General features: G+C 32.3%; 2 protein-coding genes across 9 annotated transcripts in view; both read left to right on the forward strand.

The window, feature by feature from the left end:
* Nucleotides 1-12,384, forward strand: part of Mctp (multiple C2 domain and transmembrane region protein) — a 204,383-nt gene extending 191,999 nt beyond the window's left edge. For 7 of the 8 annotated variants that reach the window (XM_072533100.1, XM_072533099.1, XM_072533095.1 and 4 more), the window contains one exon: nucleotides 1,913-12,384. In XM_072533100.1, the coding sequence (XP_072389201.1) occupies nucleotides 1,913-2,074 (162 nt within the window). In that variant the 3' untranslated portion in view covers nucleotides 2,075-12,384. The remainder of the gene's footprint in view (nucleotides 1-1,912) is intronic. The other variant, XM_072533097.1, reaches the window with a different exon arrangement.
* Nucleotides 12,385-18,922: 6,538 nt separating this feature from the next.
* On the forward strand, nucleotides 18,923-19,261 carry LOC140442533 (uncharacterized). The gene has a single exon (XM_072533594.1). It carries the CDS (start codon nucleotides 18,923-18,925, stop codon nucleotides 19,259-19,261), a length of 339 nt encoding a protein of 112 aa, XP_072389695.1.
* The last annotated feature ends 5,234 nt before the right edge of the window (nucleotides 19,262-24,495 follow it).

The following is a 24,495-nucleotide window of genomic DNA, read 5'->3' on the forward strand; positions in this document are numbered from 1 at the left end:
GCTCAAACTTTGAAACGCTTTTTGTAAAATTCAAATCGGTTTAGTAGAAGAGCCTAGAACATTTTTTAAAGTTTTAAACATTTTTTAGGCTTATAAACAAATTGAATAACTTTACGAGCTTTAAACATATCAATTTCAAAATTTATACACTTAAAGAACATTAAAAGACGCTTCTTTAAAAAAAAAACGATACATTCGGCTTACTGGTTGCCGAGATATTGAAGGTCAAGGTCAGACCTGAAGATTCTTGTCCTTCCAAAAAAAGAAAAAGAGTTTAAAAAAAAATTGAAGATTGAGTCAAAATAAAGTTTATTTATGAAAAAAATTTATTAACAATTTATAAATACATATTTGTTTACTAAAAGTAACAATTTACTTCAATTTATAAATTGCAAGCTCAAAAAAAAATGCATGAAGAAAAAATGCAATTACTTGTTTAACATACAATTGTTTATTGAAAATTTCCCAATTGTGCGATTAAAAATGGTATTTAAAAATATGATATTTGAAATCCTTGTCGTCCGAGACATCAACTCAAAAAAAAGAGCAAAATTGGTTAACAAGAAGCCGAGATAATGCAATTTTTAGCTCGCGCTATGATTTTGAACTCGCCGATCCATATTTCGAGTGAATGTCCCCCACCACCACCACTCGTGCATTCCGAGAAACATTTTACGCGAAAACGGTTTTTTATTTGTCTTTTTTATGGATGTTGCCATAAAGCGCATTACGTAAAACTTTTCATTTAAAAAGTACTTGACAAGACGAGGGTATTTGTTTAAAAACGAGCCCTCTATCACCCAAAAAAGGGCTAACCTCTAGCAATTTTTTAAAGAAGCGTCTTTTAATGTTCTTTAAGTGTATAAATTTTGAAATTGATATGTTTAAAGCTCGTAAAGTTATTCAATTTTTTTATAAGCCTAAAAAATGCTTAAAACTTTAAAAAAATTTTTAGGCTCTCCTAGTGAACCGATTTAAATTTTACAAAAAGCGTTTGAAAGTTTGCGCCTTCTTTTATGTGTAAAAAAATTTGCAACTATCTGAGGGCCTTATTTAGGGCCTACTATAAATTTGACAATTTGCGATTTTTTTTCAGTAGGCTGGGTTGCAAAATTATTATGCAAAACCTATCTGACCGATCTTAACAAAATTTAGCACACGTTTTAAACATATTAAAAGGTTTTTCTAGGCGCAATATGGAGCTTGTATGTTAAGTTTAGAAAGTCGAAAACATTTAAAGGATTAACTTCATTTTTTTGTACTTTTTTTCCAATTATTGCTATTTTTTCAACAAAAAACATTAAATTTTCAATTTCTAGCTAACGAAATATTGTGTAAAATTTAATAACGAAACTTTTAACTTGTTATAATTTTTTCTCTAGGATCAATATTTTCTAAATTATAAACGAAAATAGGAGCAAAAAAATGAGAAATTTTAAATTTTTTTCAGATTTTGTTAAATAAAAAATTTAGCACAGGGTTTGCGACTGGCGCATATCGTGATTATCGATTTTGGGCACATCCTGAAGGGATTCCAGCAAAAAAATAGCTGCCTATGGAAAATGTCCAATCCAAAACAGATCCCGCCTAGACTAGATCGATGCTGTACATATCTTAATCATAAGAAAAATTCAAATTAAAAATAAAATCCGACCTATGCGAAGAATTTTTTCACAAATAGGCTGTTTGTCTGATACTGGGAATATTTTCGACTTTTTCAGTCGTTTTTTGTATGTACTTTATGCTTATCTTTTACTTGCAACATGCATTTAGATTCATTGTATATTTGGAATTTATTGATATTGATTTGGTATGTAAACATAATTTATTCACTTAGTTTAAAAGCTTAAACTCTTTTTAATCTAAAATACACATTTTATTATCGATCTAAATTCAAAAATGACACCTTCAGACCTACATTAAATTACTGGGCTCCGGCCTCTCGACGCATTTGGGCCGATTGACAGTTATTCGATGGTACTTGCAGCTGGACTACAAGGACCTCAAGCTCCTCATGAACAACGAACCAGCCGATAGACGCCGAGAACCGAAGAAGAAGCAAAAGACTTCCTAGTGGTCACTAACCAGTGTCAAAGACAAATGGAAAGTGCGCTTCGAAAAAATCCATGAAAAGTCTGATTAGCATTTACATTATTAGTCATCTGTAGCTAGTGATTTTGTAAATTGGTAGACGGTGTTAATTAAACAACTGAAATTTCCGAATTCAATTAAATGGAAAAAATATTAGCTAATATTATTATATATTAATCTATTTATCTGATGTTGAATTAAAGCTATTTCTATTTTAAAGTTATTACTCTATATTACGATTTATTAAACGTATAAAATTTATTATAAACAAATTTTATCCATATAAAAAGATTTCAGTTATTTTCGTTTACTATATTATGTACCTAATGTTTGATATATCTCCCTAATTTACAAAGAGAATAAATCAATAAATCTTAGGCACGTTAAACTATACTTCTTAAATTACAAATTGGCATTTAGTTTTCTATCTTCGCCAATTTATTCCAACATAAATGCAACTACTAACTTTAAAAATGTAACCAATAAATTATCAACTGCGATATTTGTTGTATAAGGAATTTATTCAACATTTTGTATATGGAATATATTAAAAATAGTTATTAAAATTAGTACAAAGTAAAGGCGAGATTACAAAAATATATTCAAATACACATTTTGGTTAAAATCTATTAACACTAGAAAGTCGGGCTTAGCATACCTACCTAGAAAGCCCGAAGGGATCATTTTGGCCCCAAGTTCCTAAATCAATAAAAACCAAGTTTAGAATTAACTATTTATTTGGGAATAAACAAAAAATAAAAATAAACAGTTTTAAGAAATTATATAAACTCTTGACGATAGAATTTGATTTAATTTTTTAGTTTCATTTTAAACATTTGGAACACCATACAGTTTGCAGTTTTTGGCATTTGCCACACATTGCCTTGTTACAGCCGTGGCACTCATTGGAAGTATGATTTCCTTTACAAAACATTTTTAACTGACATTTTTTTCTTTTTTGGCTAGTAACAGTGCTGGTGGTTGGTAAATCCGGTGGTGCTGGGTATAGTACCAGATTTCGGGGGGCAAGGTATGGAGCCCCTAATTCTTCACACAGCTGAAGAATAAACTTACGACGACTGATTTTACTTCCAGTAACTTCTTTATAAATAATCCATGCATTTATTGCTCCTAAGTCAAGAATGTTATAAAACACGTGCATTGGCCATCGTCTTGAAGCAACTTTTGTAGTATAAAGACGCGCCATTTGGTATACTACATCAACCCCGTATTTTGTTTTATTATAAAAACTTACTGTTTAAGGAAGTTTTTTTCCATCGACAGCAACATTCACTGATTGATGTAATGAGCTCAACAAAAGCACATTTTTGTAACTCTTTCCTTGGTATGCAGTAAGTGTTATCTTTTCGTCGCTCTGGAATATATGGGTAACATATATTTCTCCATTTTTACTCTTTACGCTTAGAGGAACTTCCTTTCTGTTGCAATTCAAAGTACCCACAAGACTTGTTGATTTTTTTTGCAATGCCTTGGCCAATTTCAACGATGTGAAGTAGTTATCTGTCGTAACATTTTTGCCCTTTCCCAGTTGATTTTCCATTAACCACAAAATAACATGTTCACCAATACTTGTATCTTTCTTGCGTAGATGATCAGTGCCAGTATAAGGGTAACCATTTACAATATATTTTGATTTCACGCATGTCAAAAGCCAAAATTTATGCCAAACTTATCCGGCTTATTTGATATGTACTGTGTGAACGGGCACCTGGCTTTAGAAGGTAGTAGTTGTTCGTCCATAGTAAGGTTTATTCCCGGTTTGTAACATGCACCACTATTTTCTATAAATCCATTCCAAACCGCAGCGGCTAGAGCACATTTGTCGGTTTTCAATCGTTCAGATCTCGTTTGCTTTATGTCAAATCTGAGATATTTTATAATATCCTTGAATCTGTCTCGTGGCATAGTTTGCCTAAAAAACTGAGGACCCCATACTGTTGACCACAAGCTGTTGGTTGGGAAATTTTTGGCGCCGTAGACTCCTCTTGCGTACATAATAGCAAGGGCAGCCTCCAGTTCTTCCAAAGTTATAGTCCATGTGTCATTTTTCAAACATCGATGTGCTTCGCAATAGTGCATTCTTTTATATGACGTAACATGCTGTCGTTGATTATTAGATGCCAAGCACGTACCACACAATTGTTCCTCACGTTCCTTTTTGCATACGACGTAGGACCTGATTCCTCTCGATAAATGTTGTGCTGAGCGCGGCGTCCTGTAATGAGCAAACATTCAATGAATATGAAGATACTAAAAATCATAATCTTACCAGGTACTGATCCAGAATCAATAACTTTCCACGTTGTTCCGTCTTTCGATTTTTCGGTGTCTCCGATTGAAATAGTTTTTCCTTGTTGACCTCTTTTTCTCTTGTGACTTGGCTTAGATGCACTTGGATTCACGATAAAATTAGCTGACTCGTGCTGTCGAGTTGTAGAAGCAGTGTTTACATAAATTGGTGAGTCTTGTACAATAAAACTTTCTAACTGCTCTGTAGCATCAGAGTCACTTGAATCATTATTTTGTGGTGGTACGTATTGTTCATCGTCTGACTCATTATTTTCTGCAAATTCAGATTCACCTCCCGAAACATCTTCTTGTATTTTTTGTATTTTTTCAAGAAGTTCAAGCTCTGATAGTCCACAACGAGACATCTTTACAGTCGTCTTGAATTTTCACAATTGAACGAATGTTTTAATATTCTAGAAACGAAAGTCAGAAGAACCTAATAAACCTCTCAATAAACAAAATACTTTCAAGGAACAAACAGTATGTAACAAAATACCTTCTAGGAATAAACGTACATAAACATAATTTTATCTATCCGACAGAAAGTTAAAAGAAATCTTCAAATTTCCGAGAAAACGATAATAATTAATACAGGGCCAGTTTGGCCCCTTCAGACTTCTATGGTAGGTTTGTTAGAAAATCCATTTAATAAATTTAGTAAACAATATTTTTTTGCGTTAAATAAGACTTTGTATCAAAATATTAAAAGTCATAAAATATGATATTATTATTGTGTCAAATAAAAGAACTACAATAACTGCAAATCGCATCAGGGGCCAAATTGGCTTCTCCGACTTTCTAGTGTTAAAATATCTGGAGAAAATATCACAAAATTATCCTATAAGGTTGTTCTTCTTGTTCATGTTTCATTCCTATCTCGAGATTGGATATTATAGATAAGACTAAAGGTAATGAATTTTGACAAGAGCTATGACCTTGTAAATAACAGGTAAACTTGTGTACTGTATCGGCATGACTCATAGTTCTTATTAAAATCCATTACCTCTATCTTAATTTTGGTTATACCTGTTTAATGTGAATCGTCTCCCATAGGTTATGTCCTGAAAAAACGAGGATAACCAGTTTGTCGAAATTAAATTTAGGTTGCATTGCATCTGGTACCGTTTCCAACTTTAAATGATTATTATTTAGAGAGCCTCTCCAAATTTAATCCCAGTACCCTTTCGCCCTGCTTCTGGCGTCTTATTCGCCTTCTGTATGCTCCTTCCTTTGTCTTTTTTTTTCCATTTATATTTGTAATAGAGGAAGGTCTAGTATACCCTACATAGAGTCGGTTGGGGCAGTCGACATAAATCCTGTTGTGATTCAGCATTCAGCACATTTGCTGCATACGTAATCGTAGGTCTGTTATTGTTATGGTTATGGTAGATAGGGGCAGGGCCCATTTGTGAGCCCTTCAGATACTTAGGCCTTCTGAAATGGATTCATTTAATTACCCCTATCATACGAGCTAGACCCATAAGGATCTAGTATTTGGCGTTTCTGATGCCCAGGCTACTCTGGGCCAGAGGGGCCAGATTAAAGGGTCCAGTAAAGAAATGGAGCTTTATCAGAGTGACGTTATAAAAAAGGTAGAAACAAATAAAATTTTAAAGAGGCAAAATTTTATTTCAGCATTATTTATAATTAGAGCTACATTTAGGGTAAAAAAAATAAGAAATAAAACATATAATGTATATGAAACTTACATTTTTTATGAAAAAGTTCTCTAATGCTAAAAAAGTCAGTTATTTTCTTCTGCACAACCCTTTCCGAAAAATAAAGCTATTATAAAGATATTATTAAGGATATTTTCTGTAATATCCTTAATAATCTAAGCTGCTTCTTTGGTAATTTTGGATGCATCCCTGAACTGATAAAATCTGGATATGGTCTCAGCAGCTCTCATTGCTTCTTGAATTCTAGGACAATCAACGCCGTCTTCTTCTTCTTCTTCATTATCTTCATCAACATTCATTTCCACATTTTGCATTTGTTCCATAATTTCTGTATCACTCTGTATCTATCATTCTGTATCATTTTTGACAGATTACATCTGATATAAGTCCGAACTGGATAAAGTAGACTCACCTTGTTGCGAAATTTATTATTTAAGGTATACCTGAATGTCAAGAGAGGGACAGGCTGACAGTGTTATCTTTTTCGAAAGTAATATTATTATTGCAATTTATCAAGCTACCCATAAAGCAATCCATTTATTGACCTTTCAATAAGTTTTTTTACAATTATCTTGGTACTCTTCCATATAGGAATTTTAAGCAATGAAATAGCTGATCTCGCAGCAAATTTAACCTTATATTCAACGACTGATAGTGAAAGTACTCAAACTGCCAATTATCCACAGTTAAACGTTTCACACTCAACTTTAGGCAAACTAACTGAACTATACTGCCATTTAAATTTGAAAAAATACAACCACATTGAACATTATTGGATGTGCAGAAACAAAAAACAATAGTACCTAGAAGACTGACTAGAACACACTAGGTTAACACATAGATACCTAAATGCATTCCAGTAATGTGCCAATACTGCCACTGCCAGCTATATTTCGAACATCTATATTTGTTCAAAATACCAAAAAGTACCAATGATTAAAGGCTAACCGGAATGAGCCTTTAAATTAATCAACCAATATAAGCATATATTCAGTTTTTACCCATCTAGAAACATGTTCGTGTTCAAAGAGCATCCCTAGTTTATCATCTTGACTAAGAAAAACATATCCAAACACTCTACTGATCATAAAACTCGAAAAACAAGATCAGACAGAGGAGGAAAATGACAAGACTGCAGAGCCTAACTACTAACATGTAATCAATTATTGATTTATCTTCTCTACTTTTAACTTCTCCTTGGGTATGTAAAATGTATTAGTTATTACTAAATTGTGCATTATAAAGCACTCTAGCAGTCTTATATTTCTGTTTCTCCATATTTTCCTAATACCTTTTTATATTCCTGGTTATTTGCGCCCATTCTGCTATTGAAGTCACTTACTAGGTAAATATTATTCCGTTTTGCTTGTTCTGTGACCAATGCAAATTCTTCCCAGAATTTATCCTTATTGTAATCCGATTCGTCATCGTTTGGGCCATATACAAATATTATTGTTTCTAAATTCTTGCTTTTTTCTTTCATATCAACTCATAGTATTCTCTCTGACCATGCTCCCCTAATTAGCTAATTGGCTAACTGATCTGGAGTGCACTATGCATCCTACCCTTGCCGCTGCTCTCTAATTTTCTTTTATTCCACTATATATAAATATATAATCATTTTCTGTTGTTACCATTCCTTGTCCTTTTTTCTTAGTTTCAGTTGTTTTTCTATTATTAGTATATCTAGCCCTGTTTCTTTAAACTTTATCTCCAGTTCTTTTTCTCTGCCTTGTATACTTCTGATATTCCAGGTTCCCAGCTTCCATATTTCTTTTCTATTCTCCTTGTTTTTTTGCATTTCACTTTCCTGTCCATTATTATTTATTGTACTTGTTTACTTATCCATTGCTATTTTTGTTCATCATTTACTCTTCCCTTAATTGGTACTAACGGGTCATTTTGGACCCAACCGGATAAATTTCTTTTCGTACTTTGTTCGCACAAGCGCCAGATAACGGCATCTTTTAGGAGTTCTCCAAAATTATGCACTTGCATCAAGGTGTGAAATACCAGTCGATAAATATACTCTTAGTAGGTCTAGGGTCCATTCTCTGACCCGACGATACCAGATACTCATATATTTTTACGACCATAAATTTAATTGTTTTTGATGGAAAACGCATTACAAGTGAACAGGCATAAGCAATTTTTTTAAACGATGATTATGGTGATATTAGTGACTCCTCAATCATAGACAGTGATCATGACAGTGACCCAAAATATGATATTGTTTGTGAAAGCAATATTCCAGGGAATAATGAATCACACACTAAAAATATTCTTAAAAATTATCCATTTAAGAATTTTCAGAAAAGTGGAACAAGACATCACTAAAACCCAATTTGGATTTAGGAATGCCATGGGTACACGAGAGGCATTATTTGGATTTAACGTTCTCATGCAAAGATGTATGGATGTAAACCAATCACTCTATGTTTGTTTTATTGATTACAATAAGGCGTTTGATAAGGTCCGACACAATCGTCTTATACGGTTATTTAAAGATAAACACATTGGCAAAAAAGACTTAAGAATAATAACTCATCTCTACTTTAACCAAACAGCATAAGTTAGAGTAGGCAAAGTACTTTCGGAAGAAGTAGAGATAAAAAGAGGCGTAAGGCAAGGTTGCATACTCTCCCCCTTATTGTTCAATCTATATTCGAAAGAAATAATTAAAAAATCACTCGAAAATGTAACAATTGGAATAAAAGTCAACGGCAGACCCATCAACAATATCAGATATGCCGATGATACTATACTAATTGCAGAGAATATACAAGATCTGCAGACACTTTTAGATAATGTAGTAAATGCTAGTGAGAAAAGCGGACTAACGCTTAATGCTAATAAAACAAAATTTATGACAATTTCCAAAACACAACAAGACATTTTATAACATAAGAGGGGTTCCAATAAAAAAAAGTAAAAAAATACAGATATCTTGGTACAATTATTAATGAAAATAACGAGTGTACAGAAAAAATAAAAATGAGAATTGGACAATCTAAAGCAACATTTAATAAGATGAGAAAAGTATTATGCAGTAGAGACCTTAGTTTGTAACTCAAAATAAGAATATTACGTTCATATGTGTTTTCGGTGCTGCTGTATGGGGTGCAAGCCTGGGCCTTAAAGAAAGAGGTGAGCGATCGACTTGAAGCATTCGAGATGTAGATCTACCGAAGAATATTAAAAATAAGTTGGGTAGACCGAATAACAAATGAAGATTGATGATTCAGGACCTTCAACAGTGATTATTCGAGAAATCAGCGATCAGAGTCCTGTACTTTCAGTAAGTAGTGATGATGAAGGTAGTGAAGGTTTTCAATAATTATTCAGGTACGTTTATGGCAAAAATAGATACAAATGGTCAAAAAAATCCACCAACTACTGGCAAAACATGAAGTCATAACATTGTAATACATATTCCTGGTTTAGTCTGCTGTAAAAGACTGTGCCGAAGAAACGCTGTATAATTTGTGGAAATTTGTGTTTTAATCAATGATGCTATTATAAATATAATTGTGGTATGCACAAAGAAAAAATTAGCGATTTGTCATGTTCATATAATAGTATGGATCACTGGGTCTTCTTTTGAGCATACAAACTTTTTAGTAATAAAAGCACTCTTTGGATTTTTATATGTCACGTCCGTCTTTAATTTGAATCATAAGGATGCTGAAGGACTATTTGCAAGTGACGGCATGTGACGGGACGTATTTCGTGCTACGATGTCACTGTAAGGATTTTTATTTCTGTTAGCTGTTTTACGGTTTGACAGCGCAGCTACGAGGAATGAGAGACTTAATGACTAAATTTTTTATAAGTTTATATAAAAATGTAAAAGGTGGTATATACCAGGAGACTGTTTAACTATGAGATTCTCGTTGGTTTTAGAGGTCGTTGTTTCTTACGCGTTTATATAAAAAGTAAACCTAACAAATATAGTCTAAAAGTGATATGTGTCTGTAATGCCAAGACTCATTATTTGTTAAATGCCTTTATTTATACAGGTAAAAGGAAAATACCCAATTCCCTGGTTTACCTCAATTGAACTGGTAGATCAATTGCTTGCACAAAAACTAACCTATGTTGGACCGGTACGTAAAAACAAAAGAAATATTCCATCATATATAATAAGGAATAAAAAATATGCATTTTATTATTATCAAAATAAGTATGTACTTCTTCTGTCCTCAATGCATTATGGTGACAATATATAGATGACATTATAAAAAAACCTGATATAATGCGTTTTTACAATTTCACTAAATCAGTGGTAGATAGTCTGGATCAGAAATGCTCTACATATAATACTGGTAGAAGAACAAGAAGAACAAGGTCCATGTGCGATGTGGCCAAGCTATTATAAATATTGCCTCTGTAAATTCGTTTTTTTTTCTTTTTTAAACTAATACCGACAGTGACATGACACGAAGACAATTTGTAATTTCTTTGGGAATATCAATGATTAATGCACATATGGAACGCCACCTAACTCTAACGAGGCTTTCTAGAAAAATTCCGATGATAATTCGTAAAGTTCTTAAACTTGATGAATTAGTTACACCGACAGAAGAGCCAAAATTGACCACAAAGCAGTAACACAAACCTTCTAGAAAACGGCGCAAATGTTACATTTGTCCAATCAAGCAAAGACAATAAACACCAAACTGTTTGTAACACATGTGGAGATTATGTTTGTAAAAATCACAGTACACAATTACTGCATGTTCAAATTGCTTTAAAAAATAGTATGTCTCAAAATGCCCTTGCAGATTTTGCAAGAGAACAATTTTTTTAAATAATTATTTTTTTAGTTTTAGGGTATTCTCATGAACCTGTACATTTTTAGGTACAAAATATACTGCTTTTTTATTTTTGCATACTACACATGCACTACATGTTTTTGTTAAACTTTTGCAGGCAGCTCTTTATATACAAAATATTCTTTCATAATGATATAATAATAGGATACATAAAAACTTCAATTTGATTTAGTTATTTTTTTTATACTTGAATGAAATGTCGGATCAGAATTGACCCAACAATACCAGTTATGAGTACAAAAATGACGATACCATTTAAGGGATAGTTTTTTGTTATTTCTAGTTTTCCTTCGTTCCTGTTCTTCATTCTTCTTTTCCTAGAGTCACTTTGTTGGATCCAATTAATTCTCACTAAAGTCCCTTTGATTTTTCCTTCCTTCACCCTTTGTCTTATTTCTTTCTGCAACATAGTAACAATGGTAACATTATACATATCTGAATACTCCATTTAGCAGCACGTTTCCTCTCGCTTTTACTCTCTTTTGAGGTATACGCAGGTTGCATGCCTCTTTATGTGTCTAGATGCACGAATGAATTCTACTAAATTGGAAACAACAAATCATGTTTTATATGGATAAAATATTTTACTTGAATCTCTAATGTAAAGTTATTTATATTTATGCTAGATATACTTAAAATTTAATATTATTCTGTTTTTATTGATATCGATTTATAGACCAATCAAGTTAGTCATAAATACGTTTGACAGTTGAAATGCGTAGTATGAGATAATACAAAAAGACTCTGATTTAGGGATTCATCAATTTTTTAGTGGAAATATATTTAAATATACAATCAAAACGTCAAACTCATTATTTTGCTCATAACTTAAAAACCTCTCTATTTAGAGATTTAAAGTTGATGGACAACTTTGGTAGAAAAAAAGATAGACAATATGAAATATGCTAAATTAAAATCGGATAATAAACAAAAAAGTTATTGCAAAATTAATAACAAAATCGCTATTTTTGAATATTGTTAATAATACTAAAAATTGATGAATCCATAGATGATAATCTTTTTGTCATTTTAACTGTCAGACCCATCTATACAGCCCTGTTATGTAAAAATCTAACTTAATTGACCTATTATGCCATGTAAAAAAGACATTTATTTTTGAAATATATCACAGAACGTAAAGGCGCACAGATTTGATATTAAAACATAAATAAGAAATAGTATTGTACTTTATAAATATATTTTGTGATTTGTATTTAATTCAAAAAATCAAATATTTATTACAATCGTGAATGTTATGTTTGTTTAATAAAAAAAATATGATATGTAAAAGGTTTTTAATCTATTTTGACCTGGATTCGAAACCTTAACTGGAATATATCATTATCTGAAGATTAAAAGTGGAATTAATTTACTTTTAATGATTTCTTGGAAGCCAATGTTCTAATAAATTTACAATTCTGCATAGGTACGGTAAGTATTTTTGAGACATTTCTTTTTAATACAGGGTGAGTCATGAGGAACTTTACATACTTCTACCATATGTAGAGTCCCTCAGGGAGCGTATCATGTGGCCACTAAAAAATGTCAACTCCTCTTCTTTATTAATTAACAGGGTGATTTGTGTAATTGACCATTTATTTCATTTTACTGTAGTGTTTATACGGCTCATTTGATTTTTTTAATTTTTGCATGATACAGTACACTACTATCAAGCATTCGACTGGTATTAGCTAAACTAAAAAATTCCAGGACTGGCTTTGGAAAAATTAATTTAGGGATTCGTATTAAATATTACACCCTGTATATATTTTTTTTAAAATGCAATAAGTGATTTTCAAACTACATAAATAGCCAATGAAAACGACATATGCGACAATGTTGTCGCCCTTTTATTAAATTTTTAGTGAACGATCAAATCTTACCAAAAATAGAACAACCATAATGAAGTATCAAATTATAAGGTAATTAATTTAAACAAATGTTATAAATTTCAAACATTTTAATTGAAATGATAAACTGAGTCACTGCACAACAAAAAACAGTAACTACTAACAATAACGAAGAACAATTTAAAAAAAAAAACTAAAAATATGTACATAGTTATGATAAACCCATAAATTAGAACTGGAAAAGATACAATAATGGTAACAAAATAAAAATAATTCAAAATAGATTTTCGAAATGGAACCCTGCAGCCTGTACACATTTTTGTTGCCGAATTGTAAATTGACGTATTGAATTACGGATACTCTGGGGATTATTTCTAATAGTATTACAACAATGTATAATTCTATCAATTAATTGTTGTCGGTTATTAATATTCACTGCGTAAACTAGTTGCTTCAATCGTCCCCAAATATGGTAATCAACGGGATTGAAACCAGGGGATCTTGAAGGCCACGAAATAGGACCTGCACGTCCTATCCACCTGTTGCCATAAACATTATTGAGATGTTGTCTCACTGCCAGTAAAAAGTGTGGGGGTGTCCCATCATGCTGAAAATACATCCCTCGGATAGCAACGTTCGCGTTGGCAAGCAAATTTGGCAAAATATTTTGTAGAAAGTTCAAATAGACCTACCCTGTTAAAGGACCATCAAAAAAGTGAGGACCTACTAATTGGTTATTTATGACTCCAATCCACACGTTAAATGAGAACGACGTTCTCGAATAGCATGGGGATTTTCTTCTGCCCACACATGTGAATTTCGTGAATTATTTATCCCGTCTCTGGTAAATTGGGCTTCATCTGTAAATAGTGTCCTGTATAGCGTTGGTTGATTATTGTTAATCCATCTACAAAATTCCAACCTATCGATCTCATCTCCAGCATGTAGTCGCTGAAACATTTGAATGTGATATGGGTATAGATTATTTTTTTTGTAAGACTCTACTTACTTTTGATTGAGTAACATTGAGTTCTCGACTTACTTGTCTAGTGCTTATTGTAGGGTTCATAGTAACGGCGTCCATAATGTCATCTTCCTGCGCTTCGTCTACATGTCGCTCTGTTGTTCCACTAGGAAAAGTGCCATTTTCTCGCAAATAATTAAAAACTGACCCAAATGTTGGATGACTGGGAGTTCGACGATTAGGAAATCTCCTGTGATATTCTCTACTAGCAGCCCTACCATTCCCATTACAGAATCCATAAACAAATATTATGTCTGCATATTCGGTGGTCGAAAACTGATGTGGCATTTTGAACGAAAGTAACAAAAGCTCTACCAAAACTAACACAATGTACCTAACGTAGATATGACAGAAGAAATATGTATTCTTGTACACATAAATAACAATTGATAATGACAATAATGACAATGGGTATAAAATATCAAGAAACGTCAAACGGTCAACGCCAACGTTCATTTTAAACTTTTTTAGATTTATTTTTATTTAGTACACTTGATGCAATGTATTATTATTTGACATAAAATTTTAATCATTTACAATCAACAAAAACTAACACATACAAGAGGTTTGACTTTTTAATCAATTTAATTTATTATTTATCGAAAATAATGCCCCAATACGATCTATGAGTAAAAATTTAAAATTGAAAAACAATTGATTCTATCGTAGAGATAATACAAAGTGACAGTAAAGATGTTAATTTTCTACGTATTAGATTATGTTGTAGGAACTCATTTTAATTATAATGTTTGAAATTTATAACATTTGTTAAAATTAATACCTTATAATTTGATACTTCATTATGGTTGTTCTATTTTTGGTAAGATTTGATCGTTCACTAAAAATTTAATAAAAGTGCGACAACATTGTCGCATATCTCGTTTTCAATGACTATTTATGTAGTTTGAAAATCACTAATTGCATTTTAAAAAAAATTTATATAGGGTGTAATATTTAATACGAATCCCTAAATTAATTTTTCCAAAGCCAGTCCTGGAATTTTTTAGTTTAGCTAATACCAGTCGAATGCTTGATAGTAGTGTACTGTATCATGCAAAAATTAAAAAAATCAAATGAGCCGTATAAACACTACAGTAAAATGAAATAAATGGTCAACTACACAAATCACCCTGTTAATTAATAAAGAAGAGGAGTTGACATTTTTTAGTGGCCACATGATATGCTCCCTGAGGGACTCTACATATGGTAGAAGTATGTAAAGTTCTTCATGACTCACCCTGTATATAGTTTTTGAGGAGCTACAACTTTTTGAAAAATATGCCATGAAAATAAATTCAAGAAATTTTAATAAACCAACATTATCTAATCAAATTTATAACAGTTACATCGCTAGTATTAACCATCATATTAAGTCACACACACAGCAATTTAACCCAACTTCGAGATGCATGCATGCATATCCGTAAAGAATATTCGGACATCCATGAATTGTATAGAGGAGGGTTGGTACCTGTCTTCCTTGCCTTAATGCTCCCCAGACGCTTTAAAAACCATCACACGTTATGCAATCGGGAGACAAGAAGGACGTAGAAAGATAATTATATCAGAGTATCACTGATCTGTTAATTTTATCATTCAATACTATTAATACCACTTCTGTCTTTTCTTCTTCTGAAGGTGCTTATCTTCTTGTGATGGTAGCGACCACACTGATCCATCTTATTCTATAGTTCTATATTCTATAGAAAATGAAATTCCTGTAGTTGGCTGTATACCATAAATCGTAAAACTTTTATTTAAAAAATCCTTTATAAAAGGTATATATATATATATATATATATATATATATATATATATATATATATATATATATATATATATATATTCTAAAATTGTTCTTTCGGGTTATATCACAGAACGTTTTTGGACTAACAAGTCCATCCTATGGTTCTCAGCCCTCGATTAGTATATCTCGTAGGAAGATTTAAATTGCTAGATTATGTGTTGTTCAAACCGAACTATGTACATTGACGAGCAATATGATCCAGAAATGTACTTGTCGTACTAGATATACAATATAATAATAGTAAATTCTAACTTCTCTGTACATGCAATGATATTTTTTAAATGTACATATATAAAAGAGTAATTCCAATGCAATTTAGAGATTATTATTACAGACTACTATAAGTGTTACGAAATAAGTTATAAGAATATTTAAATATACTTCCAATATTTGTATAAAAGGAAGAAACACCAATCTAATGTGTATACTAAGTTTTTAAAATATATAGTAACAAAGTCTTACCTATAAGTGACAGATTTTTGTAATTTGCTATCACCCATGATTTCTGTAATGTTCTAATAATCAATTAATGTGTATCAAATCAAATAAAACATATTTAATGATTTAAAATCATAAACCACCAACTTTCTGTAATTGATAATAGAGAGTTTTTGTGCAAGCAAATACGTATACGTAACGTATCTTTTTGACATATAAGCATGCGCATTAATGGTTGAACTAACGTATCTAGATACGTATTAAAGATAGTTCAAACACTCCTGACCATGGAGCTGCGCGAAGGCGGAGTCAAATTCATGTAAAGGCAGAAAGGTTCTATTGTAAGTGGAATTATACAGTGCATAGTACAATGCGTTTCGCATGGAAGTGGTCAGGAGTGTTTGCACTATCTCTACCTAACGTAACGGGCTGGTACGTTACGTTCATACGCATCTCTATCGAGCCGAAGGTAACCGAATGCGCAAGGGAATCTTACCCGATTACCAAAATTTCAACATCCACATTTCATAAGCACACGTGGTACATGTATTTTTACATTTGTGGTTACGTATATTTGTTTTGATTTTTATAAATAATGGAAAGCAGTAGAAAACGACTTCACTTAATTACGGGGCAAGAACCCTTACGACCATCCAGAACGGTGGAATTTAATTCAAAAGCGTAAAATATTTTTAATGGTATCAAAATTAAAGCGGCCGTATAGTCATGCAAGATGTGGAGAAGAAGGGCATCTTCTATGTCTTCGTCTTCTTCATCATCAATAAAGACACTTACATTTAATATCGCGTCCATCTCAAAAATTAAAAATTGTTTAAAAAATGATTTGTTATTTATTTTGAATATCAAAAATAGGGTTAAATGACAGGGACAAAACTGGCACTGACAATTTATTAGTTAATCACTAATTCGTTGAGGGCAACACCATCGTTACGTTACGTGCAGAACAAAAACTCTCAATTTAACGTTCATCTTCTTCGATACGTTAGTTCTTTACGTATAGGGAGATACGTTACGTTAGGTAGTTACAAAAACTCCCTAATAAAATGTGGTACATAATTAATTAGTGAAAGTTTTGTTTAAAAGTCCTTTATAACAGGTATGTAATAAAAAAATACCCTTTCGGACTATATCACAACAGAACGTTTTCCGACTGCCTAATCCATCATCAGTGCATTTATCAGGTACAAAATTTGTTGTTTATTAGATTTTTGTTAATAAGCTTAATGTTTGACGTGACGTCCGGTCCCATGGAGTACGGCGGAGTTCTACTATACTCAGATATAAATCTTATCTTTATATCTTTCTAAATAGTTAGAAATGGTTTAATTTTTGAAGTTATACTTCTATACGCGTGCTCCACGTTGGAAATTTGTATGGGAGTAAATCTGTGAAATCATTACATATGTAAGATAATGAGTAAGAGAGAGACAGAAGATATATTTTCTCTCTCTTCCTCTCTCGAATATAAAAATAGTGTCATACGATTTTTCAGTTATTCTAGAATATAAATGGGTGATAAATAAGTATTTAATTATGGCCGCTTAAATAAAGTAGATGTTCAAATTGAAAGATATAATTGATTATGGTATATCATTGTTCCCGCTTTTTAATGCATCAGAAAAAGATTGAAGTGAAAAGATATTGAAAATGTCCATTTTGTATCAGTATTTCATTGCGGCAATAAGATATTCCAACACAAATACCAACTTTTTTGAATGAAATAGTTCTTTAATAAAAAAGAAAAATTTGCTTTATTTTTTGTGATTCAACATATCCAGAAAGATAAAAACAAAACTTATCTTAGAAACGACCTTATCTTCAACTTTTAGACTATTTTGAATCAACTGAAAAGCATTTGAGTTTTCATCGATATCATGTTAAACAACTTTAATATTTTTTCCCTTTTCTTTTTCGACAAACACAATGCGCCTGTCTAAATATATAGCTTTAACAAGCTATCGATACACTGTAGAAACTATTCTCTGACACCACTTCAAGATGTTTTTCAGTTTTTTGCATGCACCTACAGTGTCTTCTTAGACAGGCCATTCACGTTCCAAGTTTTAGTCTGACTAGTGGTCCAACTTCTGCAGTTGGATCTGAAATCGGACCGTGAGTGGGCTGGTTGGATTAGTTGGACAACTAGTGGTACGAGTCGGAACATCTAGTGGGACGACTTGAAGGTCCGACTTCCGACTGGCGACGAAGTCGGAGCGTGAATGATGAAGTTGGAAGTCGGATCACAGGTCGGATCGAAAATTTCCTCGGTCAGTTGACCTTCGGTACCTGCTACGTATGAGATTTATATGAATTACTTTACGCAAAGATCCCTAGTTCGCAAATTATTAATAGAAAATTTAAATTGCACGAAAATTACCATTATTAAAATCTACTTTTTGTTAGGGCAAATAATTTTCCTTTTTGTAGATCTATTTCGGACAGTCCCACACAGGTACAATTTCCAACACTTCGGATTGTCTACAAAAGAATTATCAACAAACAACGAAAATTAAATCATAGTTGTAGCAAAGATCCCTACAAATAAATAATAGAAAATAACTTTCAATTGCACGAAGAATTGTTCCTATTAAAAATATACGACACACACACACAACAAAATAAATCCCAGCTCCAGTTTAAAACAAGTTTTTATTTCTTTCTAAAATAGAATATACCTACACAAATCCTTAAAAACTATAATTTTTTCCTACATCTTAAAAAGTCATAAAAATCAAGAGTCAAAAAAATTAATTAGTTCAGCCCTAGACAAATAACTAGAGAAACTAAACCTAATTTTAAACATACATATCGACCGATTATTAGCTCACTATAAAGCCAACTTTCGTATCTACTTCACGCCTTTCGTAATGAACAGTGAAGGAATTTCCAAATTTATTGATGTTTACAGAGATAATTTCTGTTTGTGGGATAGCGGCAGTGCTTTATACGCGAACCGAAATGCGCGAAAAACAGCCCAACAAAAGCTGCTGAATGTAATGTTGAAGTACGAAAACACTGCCAATGTAGCTTCTGTGCGTAAAAAAATTGACTCTCTACGTTCTATCTTCTTCAGAGAATATAAAAAAGTTCAAGTGAGTGAAAGGGGAACTGGTACCGTAGCAGACGAAGTGTACATGCCTAATTGGGTGCCCTACAATAAATTAAGCTTTTTGGCAGAAGTGCAGAGGACAGCCAGAGCAGGCTGACACATTCACGCATGACGGTATCTTTTTTAGAAAATAATTGGACCAACTTTTTCCAGCAACAGCGAAAAATGGAAGTTGTCCATTCTGAGGTAATTTTTGTAATCATCCTGATCAATGACATTGAGCAATTTCGTGTCACAATAGTTCACACGATCAACGAATAATTTTTTCATCACGTTGATAAAAAAAAAGAAAAAAAAACATTGTTTCTTCTTTTTTTCAAATGATAAGGATAACAAGCACAATACTGCCATTTTCCTCCTCTAAATTATATTTTGCGTAGTGTTTAATCGATACATTTTTTGATTAAGCAATGTATACCGTTGTTATAACAAACTAGAACTGAAGTTGGACCGCTAGTTGGATAGACAGTCGGAGCGTGAGTAGTAGTGTACTACCATGATACTATAACTAACAAGATAAGTCAACGCGCATGTTCTTGCATCTCTTTCGCACACCTGTGACGTAAACCCGAGACAACTTTAATGATGCCAAGTTAAATGCTCTATTTGTTGCTTTCTGTGTACTTCAAAACGTAGTGAATGAGATTTTTATTTATTCATTGATGTAGTAAAGACTTTGTATATTATATTGGTATATAAATTTTGTGGTGAAAACATTCAGTTTGCTGTGTTAATATCATCTAATTTATATATCGTACGCAACTTCCTCTCTACTACCTGTAGCTACTTTATAAAGAAGATTAATTATTTGGTTGCCATAATGTATTGTGCAGTGGTGGGTTGTTTAAACAATTTTAATAAAAAAAGTAAATCTTTTTCGAAGTATCGTTTTTTTGTGTTTCCTAGAGACAAACAAATGCGTAAAGTATGGGTCTTCAAGTGTTTTCAGCGAGACAAATTTAATGTAGAACCCGCGAGAATATGATCAAAACATTTTACAGAAGGTGACTATTGTTTAAAAAAAAAACTATAGTGGAATATTACTACTAATAGTATAATTAATTATGAAATTGTCAGTGAAGAGATCTTTTCCTCGCTAAACATTCCTAGTGGTGATACAGAAATTAACCCTGAAGATTTAATTGACAATCATCAAGATTTTATTAATTCGAATATAATAAAAGACCTGAAATGTGATGAATTGGAAAATTTAGCCGGTTTTATTGCATTTAAGTTACCTTTTTTATATGTAAAATGTATTTTAAAATACTAATTCTAAATAAAAATATTAAAAATAATTATATCCGCAAGAGAAAAATCACGAAGACTGTAAAATAAATGTCTAAATGATATTCATAAAGTCTGAAGTATGACCTGCTTTTCCTTATATTTCAAATTATTTACATTTTACCGGTCTTTTATATTTAATTTATGTTTTGTAGCAATATCTATTTTGTTTGTAATCTTCTTAGTCTTTAACCTGATGCAGGTATCGTGATATCATGAAGCTATTAGCTAAATTTCCAAATGTTCCTCCACGTTTTTCTATCTTCTGCCATTCTAGCACATTCTGACAATGGAGCGCCAATGGTAGCAACAATATGGTCCGTGTATCGTGTGGGAGATCTACCTCTATTTCTTTTGCCTTTTACTTTTCCCTGGATGGTAAGTTTTTCAAGACCATTTCTTCGAAGGACATGTCCAAAATAGCTTATTATTTGTTCTGATATTTATGTTCTTAGTCTTTTCTTTATGTTTAGCTGGTCCAGTATGGATTCATTTGTTCTTCGGGCCACCCATGGTATTCTCAGCATTCGTCTCCAGCAGTACATCTCAAAAACATCTATGTTCTTTTTGTCTTTCTCAGTAAGGGTCCAGCATTCCGATGCATAAGTAAAAACTGGAAAAACTAGACTTCTTACTAGTCTCATTTTTGTATCGATAGTTATTTCATGGCTTTTCCAAATTTTTGTTAATTTTGCCATAGCGCTTTTTGCGATTGCTGACCGCCGCTTTATTTCTTCAGTACAGCCTCCTTTGTTGGTTATTAATGAGCCCAGGTACACAAATTTATCTACAACAGCGATATTGTTTATCATGACCAGATGATTTTGATTGTTGTAAGCTCTGTCAATTATCATGATTCTCGTTTTATCTCTGTTTATTTTAAGGCCCATCGTTAAGCTTACGTCTTCTATCCTTTGTAGCAGGTGAATCAATTCAGCTTCAGAACTAGCGAGGATAGTAGTATCATCTGCATATCTCAAGTTGCAAATCTTCTTCCCGCCAATGGTGATGCCACCGTTCCAGTCCTCAGTAGCTTTCCGCATTATCCATTCACCATAGATGTTAAATAGAATTGGGCTTAGTATGCAGCCTTGTCTCACGCCCTTTGTGACCCTGAAACTATCGGTTAGTTCCCCATTTATACATTTGTTTGTAATACACACAATCAAATCGAAGATTCATATATTTCTTTAATTAATTTTACAAATTACTAATTAATTTTCACACCACGTTTTCACAGAAAGTAACTTGTTATGACTTCTTAGTGCAAGATATGGCATCGAGGTATACTTACCGTTAATTGTTTAAGTTTCGAAGTTGTTCATTACAATAATGGAACAGATGCATCGTTAAAATAAGATCCACAGAAGTCCCCTGGCTTTGTCTCGCTATGACGTCATGCGCAAAGTCGATTAAAATTAGAACAGCAAGTGAGCATACCTTGTTTGTTATAGTATCATGGTGTACTACTAAGTGGGACCGTGACTGCCCAGCATTAAACTTAAATTTATAGATTTATTAATTACAATCTTTTTCTTGAGAGCCTTGAAAATATTCCACATTTCAAGTTCATTCAAAATTGTTCTTGTCTTGACGACTGTACGACTTTTTAGTTATAATCTATTGTAACTCTATTTATTTTTATTTTTTGATATTGGCTGCCTATTTAAAGTCACAATAATTTACGATATCGTTCACTTCATGCTTTTCAATCCCTTCCCCATTTTTCAATCTGTACAAATTTTGAGTAGTATGACAAAAATAACCAGGGACCAAAAATTCATAGTTTATCTCATCACTATTTCCAATAAAATTACCAGAATCATTTCCTCGTAGCCATAATTATTGCTCGTGATCAGCTGTAAAATGCTGGGTCTTTTAGAACTAAAATATCATGGTTGTGACACTCATTTAGTTCTATGGCTTATTGGCGATAATAGTATATAGATAACACTATTTTTTGTTCATAGAAGGTATTGTTATTTATTGTCAAATAAACTGCTCTCCAAAAATTAAGGATATAGCTACTATTCACATAAAAAAAATTCCAAAAAATGTTTCGGCTACTTTTAGATCAAATAGAAGTAAATAAATTCAGTATATGCTTTTTTATCCACAAAAATGATCATTTATATAACAATAATTTTAAATGTTTGCATTGTCAAGTCTAAAGAGCATTTCTGAACTGTACACAATATATTTACTATAAAGAGAGCCACTTTCTTCGAGGGCCTGCCGAACTTAAGATCGATAAGTATTGACGTCTAATCGTCAACAGAACAACGGCCTCATTACCATTATCCTAAGCTCTGATTTCTACTGATTTCACTAGGAACTCCTTTTACACTAAAAGAACTCCACGACGGTATAAACAGGTTAAAAAACGGGAAAGATGCAGGTGTGGATGATATATGCAATGAACAAATAAAGCATCTAGGCCAAGAAGCAAAAAACCGGATCTTGCAACTTTATAACACGTGCTGCAAAGCCTGCGAAATTCCAAAATCATGGAGGAAATCTAAAGTAATAGCCTTGTTAAAACCAGGAAAGGACCCAGAAAATCTCAGTAGCTACAGACCTATTTTGCTGTTGTGTCACTTTTTTAAACTATACGAGATACTCATACTCGCCATAATAGAAAAAAATGTCGACAAGCACCTCAGCCCACAACAAGAGGGATTCAGAGTCGGCAAATCTTGCACCGGTCAAGTTCTCGCACTAACAGAACACATTGAAGAGGACTTTGAAGAAAAACTTATAACAGGGGCTGCTTTCGTAGATTTGACAGCAGCCTATGACACAGTAAGGCATAAAACATTGCTCCGCAAATTATATGACACTCTCAATGAACACCATCTGGGTAAGGTCGTATATTAGTATAGTATGGTAACGGGGTGCATGAAACAAAACGCTACTCTCAATAATATATAAAGCAGCGGGTTTTGCAGAACCCTCAACACGCAGAGGCGTTGCAGAGCACATAGAGCGGCAAACCCTATACAAAGCTCGAACACCACGAAAGCTACTAAAATCCAGGAAAATTTTCCTTGAAACAATGCAGGATAAACCGCCTGAGTATTTTCCTCTTCTCCAGGTTTAATGGAACGGCCAGTCACTAGACTTTAAAACGTGGAAAACTATAAATAGTATAAGAACGGGGGTCGCTCCAGTAAAATCAAACATGGCAAAATAGGGAAAATTGACCAAGATCATGTGAACTGTGACTGTGGAGAAACACAGAATATGAACCATCTTACATGCAGAAACTGTCCTCATCGATATACCCTCGAAGATTTGTGTCTCGCCAATAAAGATAACTAACGATAAAGGGAACCGACGAAATTTTATGAATGACATGCACGGACACGATAAAGTGAAGTAAGTAAGTACCAGACAAAAACCAGTCCACTGGTTTTCCATTCGGTATATATGCTGACAAACAGATATACTAATCTTTATTCACTTCAAAATACAAAAGTTAATTTTCTTTCACTTTATAACAATATTCCTAACTTTGGGGGAGCAGTATATTATTTTATATTTTGATTTTATCTTAACAAGCGCATAGAAGAATTTTTGATTGGAACTTAAAGCTGTATTTTCCAGTACAATGTGAAAATCTTTAATTTAGTTGTCGAAACATTATTTATTTTTTAAAAAATGTAAAAATAAATAAACGTAAAAATGTTTTTAATATTTATTTACATAATTATATTATAATAGTATGAGCTTTAATCTTGTGATATAAATATATTTATAAACTTTGCATTGTATCGATTTTAAATTTTATTTTTATCTTTAAACCTGTATCGGTAATTACACAAGATAATTCATGATTAGTTGTATAAACTTAATTGTCAGTTATGTACATAAGATATTATACAAATAAATATCAAATTTAATAGTATGGCAATGTTTTACAGTTTTTGTCGATGTTTTTTATGAGAATAAAACAATTAAAGATGTAATACGTATTTTTTTTAAATCCTTTCTTCCTTTAAAGAAAAAGATGACATAGTTTTTACTTTATGATTACATTGGTTA

The sequence above is a fragment of the Diabrotica undecimpunctata genome, chromosome 5 (assembly GCF_040954645.1).
Source record: "Diabrotica undecimpunctata isolate CICGRU chromosome 5, icDiaUnde3, whole genome shotgun sequence".
NCBI lineage: Eukaryota > Metazoa > Arthropoda > Insecta > Coleoptera > Chrysomelidae > Diabrotica > Diabrotica undecimpunctata.